Source organism: Lacerta agilis, chromosome 7 (genome assembly GCF_009819535.1).
Source record: "Lacerta agilis isolate rLacAgi1 chromosome 7, rLacAgi1.pri, whole genome shotgun sequence".
In the NCBI taxonomy this organism is placed as follows: Eukaryota; Metazoa; Chordata; class Lepidosauria; order Squamata; family Lacertidae; genus Lacerta; species Lacerta agilis.
Genome location: NC_046318.1, coordinates 42525251 through 42535603, shown reverse-complemented (window position 1 = coordinate 42535603; position 10353 = coordinate 42525251). Strand labels below are relative to the sequence as shown.

Here is a 10353-nt window from a genome sequence, read left to right as displayed (position 1 = left end):
AAAAATTAACAAAGCAGCCAAAGGTTGGAACACGAAAATAAAGATGGAGGTGTATTTTAAAAGAATCTTCCACCTTTAGCACAAAATAATTGGAGAGATAGTATGAATAATAGAATACTTTTTTTTAGTCATAGTGGCAATGATTTGATAATTATGTTAGAAGCCTGATTTTGCATTTTATTCTGATGTTGATAAGGGGAACGCTGCATTTAATAGCTTTGAACAGCATGAAAAATTATTGTATTCATTTTAAAGTTCCCAGTAGCTGAGTTTTTCCTATTTAAGTGATGCTTTTTCTCAAGTGGCTTGGTGTGGTCTATACATCCGGGTAAGCCAAACTATGGCTTGTTCTGACTGCACAAATGGGAAGGCTCTCAACTTCCTTTGCTCCTCCCTTTTATGCCCATGCCACACAAGGGTGGGGAACCTTTGTCCCAAAATTGGTTAACCAGGTGTCTCCTATTGGTCTGCAGGCCCAGTTAAATCAGGCGTAGGAAACCTCTTGTCCTCAGATGTTGTTGGACATCAACTTACATCAGCTCCAGGCAGAGTGGCCAATGGTCAGGATGTTTGAAGCTGTAGTTCAGGGACATCTGCAGAGCCACAGGTTCCTCATCCCAGTGGTAAACCATAGGCAGTGGCAGGCAAGCCACATTTTTGTCTTGAATTTTTGCTCTATTTATTAGGGGGGCTTTGCAATGGTGGTGCAGGATTAGTAATACAGCTGCTAAATTATGAGTGTTAACACATCTGTTGGACAAATAAGTATTTAAATCCAAAATAAAAGATTTGGGAAAGACCAGTCATAGTTAAGAAAATCCATTTTTTATTAGATTTTTCCCCCAAAAAATTATTACAAAATGAAAGTGGTTACAAATTATTTAAGTTATCCAGTGCAACATGGAAGCACCCTCTAAAGTTCCAACTAAAGTTCACAGGAATCTCCTAGACCTGAAGTTAGCAGCTGCAATGTGCTTGGCCCCCGAAAGTGACACCAACTTACACCATGTAAATGTAGCCAGTAGGGAGATGAAATGCAGACTTCAAAGGAACAGAAAACAGGTCCTCCAAACTACAAGGTGCAAAATCAGGACAAGACACAAACATATATACAAAACCCAAAATATATATACATTAAATAGTTGTGTTTAGGTACCATGATTTTCAGATGGATTTATTTTTTCATTGACTTTAAATATTTATGGAAACAAACAAAAGGATTTCTCAATTTGTAAAATGTTATTCCTCAAGTTATGTTTTTTGTTCCTTGCCTTTTGGAGAAAACATCACATTATAAGGCTGTCTTCTTTTAGGACGCTGGCAAGGAGCAAGGTCCTCTTTTATGTAACCTAAAAAAAAGACACAATGAAATTTCAACACATGATTTGGGCAAGAGAAAGCACTATCAAACATTCCTGCTTATTTTAGTGTTAAGTGGCTTTTTAATTTTTTTTTAAAAAAGATTTTATTGTTTTCCCATATGCATATAAAAATAAACAAAACATACACAAATACAATGAAAATACAAAATACAATAAACAATAAACAAATCAAACAACAACACAGTAAACATAAGAAAAACACATACCAACCTTTCTAAACACTTATCTTTATCTCATTCTTATTCTGTCTTCTAAGCATAGAGGACTTCCCCCACACCCTCCACTGCATTGTTAATCCAAATATACTTTAGGTAGCTATATATCTACTTTCATAACTATTAACCATCTTATTTGTCCTTAGATTCCTTTACTAAAAACATAGTTCTTAATCTATTCTCAAAATCTTCAGACATTCTTATTTATATCTTATACTGTAAAATTTTTCCAAAACTTTAACTTAAATTTATCTAGCTAAAGCCTGTTCAACAGCTAATTCTGCTCAGATATTCAATTTTACACCATTAACTAAGTAGTCCTTAAATTTCTTCCAATCCTTCGACACCTTCTCCTCCCCCTGGTCTCGGATTCTCGCGGTCAGTTCGGCAAGCTCCATAAAGTCCATTAACTTAATCTGCCATTCTTCCACCGTTGGAATCTCTTCACCCTTCCAATTTCTTGCCAATAAAATTCTAGCTGCTGTTGTGGCATACATAAAAAATACTCTGTCTTGACTGGGTATCTGTTCGTTGGTCATGCTCAAAAGAAAAGCCTCTGGTTTCTTACTAAAGGTAAATTTCATTACCTTTTTAAGTTCATTGTAAATCTTATCCCAGAAGGCTTTAACCCTTGGGCATGTCCACCACATATGATAAAAGGTACCTTCCACTGATTTACATTTCCAGCACATATTAGTCATTGACGGGTTCATCTTAGCAATCTTAACTGGTGTTAAATACCATCTATAAAGCATTTTCATAATGTTTTCTCTTAAATTATTACAGGCTGTAAATTTGATACCTTCCTTCCACAGTCTTTCCCAGTCCTCCAACATAATGTTATGTCCCACATCCTTTGCCCAATCTATCATTGTTGATTTAACCATTTCATCTTTCGTATGCCACTCTAGCAACAGATTATACATTTTGGAAAGGTTTTTTGAATTCGATTCAATTAGCTCTGTTTCCAGTTTTGATTTTTCAACTTGAAAACCAATCTTCTTGTCTGCTTTAAAAATCTCATAGATTTGATGATATTGCAGCCAGTCGGTGACCTCGCTTTTTACCTGATCATAACCTTTCAATTTAAACGATTCACCTTCCTGCTGCAATATATCTGCATATCTTAACCATCTTGCAGACATATTAGGTCTCTTGTAAGCCTTGGCCTCCACCGGTGAAATCCATCTAGGAGTCTTTCTCTCTAACAAGTCTTTATATCTCACCCAAACCTGATACAGGGCTTTTCTAACAATATGGTTTTTAAAAGTCTTGTGGACCTTAGCCTTGTCGTACCAAAGATAGGCATGCCAACCAAACATGTTATCAAAGCCTTCCAAATCCAACACATCAGTATTTTCCAGTTTGAACCAATCTTTCAACCAGCAAAAGGCCGCCGCTTCAAAATAAATCTTTAAGTCCGGCAAAGCAAAGCCTCCTCTCTCTTTAGAGTCCGTTAAAATCTTAAATTTAATTCTAGGCTTTTTTCCCTGCCATATAAATTTTGATAGGTCCTTTTGCCATGTCTTAAAACAGTCCAACTTATCTAAAATTGGAATGGCTTGAAATAAAAACAGCATCCTTGGTAAGACATTCATCTTCACAGCAGCTATTCTGCCCATTAGTGAGAGTTTCAATCTTGTCCATATCTCTAAGTCCTTTTTTATCTCAGTCCACAGCTTCTCATAATTGTCCTTGTACAGGTTCAGGTTTTTTGCAGTGAGATTGATCCCTAGATATTTTACTTTCTTAGCAAAGTTGAGGCCAGTAGATTCTTGTAACTCTTGTATCTGTTCTGTTTTCATATTTTTAGTCAATACTTTGGTCTTCTGTTTGTTGAGTTTGAAAAGTTTACCCAGTCTCTCTCTGGAAACAGTTGCAAAAAAAGTAATCCAAGGAAGGAAAAATGGCAACTAAATTACGCTGCCTGCTTACTGACCCGGAATCCTATCCAGAGGGTGAAGCAGTGTCTTCTTCAGTTACCATTCTCAGTTTTAAGTCTTTATAAACAGTTTAAACAACTTTAAAGTCACTTTTACGAAGTTCAGCAGAATTAGCAAAACTTTTTCCCGTTAGTCGCGGCTTAGCGCTCTTGCCGCTACCTCGCTCTATCAGCAGTTCAAAGAGAGCGGGCTTCCTTTTGAAGTTTCTCTGTAAGATTTACGCTTCAAAAGTCTTAGTTCCAGCAAAAACGAATTTACTTACAGAGTTTCTACTGCAGTCCAAGTTAGGAAGTGCCAGATGCTCAGGTCAGGCGAAATCGCTGCTTCGTTCCTCAGGGGCAGCCGACTCTTCAGTCCCGTGTCAGCGCTCCGTTCACCCGTTCTCCCCCCTTACGAGGGTCGATCGGGAGCGGAGATGGCACGTCTGGGACCCACGAGTCAACAGTCCACGGGACGCTCTTCCCGTGGTTTTAAGGGGCCCGTGGCGCAGGCACGGGAGCCCCTATAGCCCACCGGGGAACCGGAGCTTCTCAGCTCCCGTCCGCCATTACCCGGCACCTAACCGGAAGTCGGCTTTTTAAATTTTTATATAAAAATTGTAAAAAGGTCTCCATACGAAAAGTCTAATGTTAGAAGCAATATAATCGTTACCATTTCCTAAAAAATAGTGGAGAAATATTAGCTTGGTCAGTACAGCCTAAGACTCTTAATCTCAAGGTTGTGGGTTCAAGCCACATGTTGTGTGAAAGATTCCTGCACTGCAGGGGGTTAGACTAGATCAGTGTTTTTCAACCACTGTTCCGCGGCACACTAGTGTGCCGCGAGATGTTGCCTGGTGTGCCGTGGGATAATTACTTTATATATAGTCAATATAGGCACAGAGTTAAATTTTTTAACATTTTCTAATGGTGGTGTGCCTCGTGATTTTTTTCATGAAACAAGTGTGCCTTTGCCCAAAAAAGGTTGAAAAACACTGGACTAGATGACCCTTGTGATCCCTTCGAACCCTACAATTCTATGATTATATGATTCTGTTGAAAAGTTAAAAAAAGTTTAAGGACTATTTTGAAAATAAGTTCAATGTTACTGAAGATTCTCATTTCAGGATTCATACACATAAAATGGAAATAATCTTGACCATTCTCTATGATAAATTTAGGAAATTGTTTGCGCTCTTAACAATTTATCTGGTTATAATACGTTTCTTTTAAAAGTTTGTACTTGAAATAAGCTTCTGATCCAGGTTTACAAATAAGTATATTGGATTTCAGCCAAGAGTGATTAGGAAGTGTATGCCTGTGGAACTACTGCAATCAAACTACTGTGGTCGGCATACCAAACAAGCAGGAAACAGTGTTATTTGACATGTTAAGCTTCTTAGCTGCTATTGTGGCACAGCTTATAGTTCTAGATGTAAGGGTAACTTTCTATGTTAGAACAGGGAAACATTTTGCTAGCATACTAGAGTGGTTACAAAAATAAGCTTAAAGTAGAGGTGTCCCTGGTTAATTTTTCACCACAGTAATGGACTGATTGGATGACTGTATGCAAGTTACTATCACTTCAACTCAGGCCTGCATCTGCAATAGGGAGATAATAATATTGGATCTACCAAGTAAATATTTCTGAAAGTATGTTTGTAATTGTACTTCCAGCACTTAGGAAAAGTGCTAAATAAATTGAAAATATGATCACTTGCTATTATTATAAATATTAATGAATGTATGTATTAATATTTAACAGGGTGCACAACTAATACATTTAAAACACTGATGAACTCTCATGAGACATGAATGATATTGCTAAAACCCAAAAGACTACCAGCACAATCCACTGAAATAAATGGCTAAGCTCCCATTTATTTTAGCAGTCCAAGTTTAAGTTTCCATAGCACCCCAGCCAAGGCAATTATCTGGTACATACCTATGTCATACAAGCTGTCCTAGCTTTATTTATAAGAAATGTTTCTTTTGAGCAATAGTTTGACACATTGGGCACAATGTTGGCTATGCACCTGATGATGAAATGTTGCCTGGCTTAGGGTTTGAACATGGGGTATATTGACATAGATTCAGTTTCCCCTACCAGCAAAATTCAAGTGAGCCAACTGGTACTGGCACTTCTCTGCAGAAATTTTGGGGGAGGTCTGGGCTTTGCCAGGTCCCTGTGTTGGACATGGCATCCCTTGCACAGAACAGGAAAGACTCTACCTGTCCCAAATGAGTAACGCCTGAATCTTGTCTAGTCTTCCTGCTAGTAAAACAGGTGACCTAAGCTCCAGAAACAGGTCGATTTGGCTCCCTGCTGTTCCATCTCCTTACATAAAAATGTTAGTTCAATAAGTTATTCCTTGTTGTGAAGTGCCACTAGCAGTGCAATGAAAAAAGTTAGGCACTGTTCTCAAGTACACCCACTTAGATAATGGCATTCTAAATAACTAAGAGTAACTTTGTGCTTGAAAGGCTTCCGGCATGAAAATTCTAAACTAAACAAGAGGTATTTTATGAGGAAGCTGATGATCTCTAGATACTCTTTAAAAGGAAATGGGATTGCTATAGTTTTTTTCATAGCTTCCTGCATATGAAAGCAGCATAGCACTAATCTACTGGGACATCATTTAATGCCTGGATTGCATTCAGATAAAGAATGCATGTACTGCAGCAACTAGAAACTGATTTAAGGAGGATTCCACCAATGACGACTACTTCTGATTACATATACAGTGGTAAACTATACAAAACATATTTTTTCTTGAATATTTATGTGCTGGGTTTCTTTTTCTTTTCCCCACCAAACTATTTCACGTTGGTCACATTTGCACATCATGGTAAACCATGATTAATTGTTTACGACATATGCACAGATGGCTCCTGTTTCATTGCCCCCATAGTGTGAACAAAAAACTACAAAATCCCTAATTTAGCATTGCATTTGAACCATTTGGCTTATGCAAACCAAACAGAAAGCAGCAAGCAAAGAACAAACCCTTCCTTCACACTGTGGTTTGACTGAAACAAATCAAACCATGATCTCCAGTTCAGATTTAACACTAAGCCAGGCATCATTATTTAGTGCCCGGAAGGAGCCAAGCAGGTGTTGTCTATGTGTTCATAGCAAACTAGTAACTGGTTTACCATGAAGTGCAATGCAGCCATTGTTTCTCATTTTGAAACATCAACAATCATAAGTTCTGTTATCAGGCAGGTGGGTAGCTAAGTAAGGGAACACTTTGTTAAGTATTTGAAATACTTTAAGAAATGTAAAAATAGTGGGAGGAATTCAATGTCACACTAAAACATGTTCCACCAATGCAAGCATTTCTGCTTGTCCAATGGAATGACCTCTCTCCTCCCTCCCATATACTGTTCTGGTTTTTCTCCCAACCTTCTCAAAGCCAATTTTGACATACATGGGCAGGGGAGGGGGAAAGCTCCTATTAGTGGAAGTACTTAGTTGAATCTGGCCCAGTTTCCCCCCAGTAGTTCTGTAGGCTGGTACTGCAGATTCCTGTAATATTCAATACAACCCAATTGGCTGATGAAACATTTATTTTAATATTTGTGAACTGCACTTTCATATAAACTATCTCAAGGCAGTATACAGACTAAAAACATAGTATTACAATAAAAAACATCAAACGCAGCAGTTAGAGCTGGTTGGCAAAGAATCTCAGGTTTTAAAGTCCTGTCATAATCATACAGTTTTAAAAATATGTCTAAAAATGATCATGCCTGCTGAACCTGTATTAGCAAGGATTAGCAAACTTGTGGCAAGGAGTTCCAAAGGCCAGTGCCTGCCACAATAAAGACTCGGCCCCTGATAAAGGCAGCTGAACCTCAGGGGTCTAGGCGACCACCAAAACAGCCCCATCAGAAGATCTCAACGATCAAGTCTGAATATGAAGAAGACAGATCTGTGTCTATTAGTTGACTGTACCACTTTTTTTAAAGCCACTATTTCATATACTTGCCTCTTTCAACACACATCTGGGTTGATGGGAATCCGACTTCCCAGAAATTTTCTGGTGTATCAGGAGGAACATAGCGAGATCGATGCCTTGAACAGGCAGCTAACTTCTTTTCCCTCTCCTCTTCTGGAAAATCTGCATAGTACTAAAGATACATTGCAGAATCTCAGTATTAAGAAATAACACCTGAACCAGAATACCCAAAAAAGGTTCCCTTACTTATCCACCCCCAGGCACTCTTGGAAGAAAGTGGTTTTCTAGCTCCATTTCAATCAAGGTTTAGGCCAGGGTTTGGCACAGAAACTGCTTTGATTGATGACTTCTGTCAGAAGAGAGACAGGGAAAGGTGTCCCTATTAATTATCCTTGACCTCTCAGCAGCATTTGATACCATCAACCATAGTATCCTTCTGGAGTGGCTGCCCAAGTTAGGGATAGGTGGTACTGCTTTGCGGTGTTTCCGATCCTGCTTGGATGGTTGTTTCCAGAGGGTGATGCTGGGTGAGTGTTTGGAAATTTCAGCTGGTGCAGAATTCAGCAGCCAGTCTGCTCACTGGGGCAAGATGGTTTGAGCATATTTCACCAATTCTGGTCTGACAGTGGTGCAGTGTTACTCTCATCCCATTTCACCTCATGTCTATACTGATTCTAACAGGATAATATATTAATGTTCCCTTAGAATGGGATGTCTGTTGCCAGATTCTTATCCTTATTCGTGTATTATTTGTTTTAGAATTTTAGAACAGGTGTGTTTTACAAACTTTTTCTCTTTAAAAGTTTGGTACAGTTTCCTGCTTCAGGGTATTGAGTCTAGGCGACCTTTAGCTTCTTTGCAGTTTGACAGTTCTAAGGTTCCGAAAACAATGTGCAGTATCTTCCCACTGACCTGAATAACAGCTACAAACTCACACATAAAGGCTCTCTAAGGAGGCTCCAGAATACTTCAAGAGGGAGTACATTTAATTCCCTTTGCGTTTACTAAGATAATATGCTGTGCTTCAAGCTATGGCGCCTGTCAGAACTGTATGATACAGATATTGTACAGTACCACATTGTCTATATGTATTCAGAAATCTCTTTCTTAAAGCTAAATTCTTGCTTCAGTTGAACTAGAAATCTGACAGCTTGCAAATTCTGAACACTGAGGAATCATAAAAAGGGTCTAATATATAATGCCAAAAAGGGCATATCATGTAGGCAGCAAGTAGAAAATATCAGTTTCTGAAGAGCGGTGCTTAGAAAATGCGTGGGATTTTAAAGGCTGGTTTACACATTCAAGTTCCTCACTTGGTGACTGAAGGGATGAAATGCATGCACAAAACAAACATCACATACAAGACATTCACATATGGTAGCTCAGTTGGTAGAACAAGAAACTCTTGATCTCAGGGTCATAGGTTTGAGCCTCATGTTGAGCAAAAGATTCCAGCATTGCAGGGGGTTGGACTAAATGACCCTCGTGGTCCCTTCTAACTCTACAAATTCTATGATTCCGCCTCACATCCCATTATTTTGGTGCTACTGCTGAAATTCCACCTGCCTTTGTGAAACTAGTTTGCTTGGATTGCTTTTATTAAAAGCCTCTTTCTAGAAGTGTTTTAAAATTCTGCCTTTATTCTTAACATTTCTTCATTATAAAAAAATATTCCCCATGTGTTTCTAATCTCATAGTCACTACTATGAGTAACTCACAAAAATCTAACAAGAAACAAGTTCCTAAAGAGAAGTCCTGCACTGTGCAGAGACAGGAAATTAAAATTGTTCACACACAGCTCTTGGCACAAGACACAGAGCTGCTTTTATGTCCCTTTCTTATTATTCTAGGCTTCTGGATTTCACATATTTTGGAACAAAAGTAAGCTTCACAGTAGGCTATAGATTAAGCTATGTGCAATACAGAAAGGTATCGCAAAGTTTTTATTAAATTTGTATTAAGCTCCTTATTTTTAAATATTTAATTTCAGAAACATATAGTTGTTTGGGTTGTTTTTTTTTAAATGGGAAGAATAGATAAGAAAGATGGTTAAAAATACAAGTTAAAAACAGTAAGTGAATCTCTTACATAGTATAAGACTCATCTATGCCCCCAAACAAATTGTAGAATACATTAATGAATGAATTACATGTGCTCTTACAGCCAGAGTGGATTTGATTTAAATCACTAGTCAGTAAGACTTGATTTAAATCATTTTTACATAAAAGTTCAACCTTGCTGGCATCCTCTTAATATTTACAACCAGAGGAAGGTTTCATTTTTTGGAATAATAAATTTTCAGAGTAGTTTTTACAGTTACATCAAAAATTACTGATTTGGTTATACTATCAGAAATACATAGATAATTATGAAATTATTGTTTGTATTTGGACAACTTTTCTGCAGTACTTTATTGGAAGGAGAAAAATAATCATTTCCTTAATAACAATTTAAACAATTTATTTAACTAAAACAATAACTTTATAGCATATGTATCCATGTTTGTTAACCGATGTGGTTAAACATTAAAAAAAAAAAAAAAAAAAAAAACCAACACCTTAGACTGAGTTTTAGCACACATGAAAATTTAAAACAAATCCTTATTTCCTGATGAATAGCCTTTGGACTATAATGTACCTTAAACAGAAAAGTATCTTTAGAAAGATTTTCCCCCAAAAGCATTTTATTTTAAAAATCCGATTTAAATTTTAAAAAAGCTGCTTTAAATAAAACAGCTGATTTTTTATCTTTTTTTAAATCATTGATTTTTATCCACCCTGCTTACAGCATAATGAGATGTAATTTGTATCAAGCTATTTGATGCAATAACATAAGACTGGGGGGGAATGCTTAAGGTAGAAAAGCAGTGTATA

General features: G+C 37.4%; 1 protein-coding gene across 5 annotated transcripts in view; it reads right to left on the bottom strand.

The window, feature by feature from the left end:
- Positions 1-1142: 1142 nt before the first annotated feature.
- The window catches only part of RBBP8 (RB binding protein 8, endonuclease), a 42214-nt gene continuing 33003 nt past the window's right edge, over positions 1143-10353 (bottom strand). For all 5 annotated transcript variants that reach the window (XM_033155028.1, XM_033155027.1, XM_033155030.1 and 2 more), the window contains 2 exons: positions 7511-7652; positions 1143-1349 (listed from right to left, as the gene is read on the bottom strand). In XM_033155028.1, the coding sequence (XP_033010919.1) occupies positions 1252-1349; positions 7511-7652 (240 nt within the window). In that variant the 3' untranslated portion in view covers positions 1143-1251. The remainder of the gene's footprint in view (positions 1350-7510; positions 7653-10353) is intronic.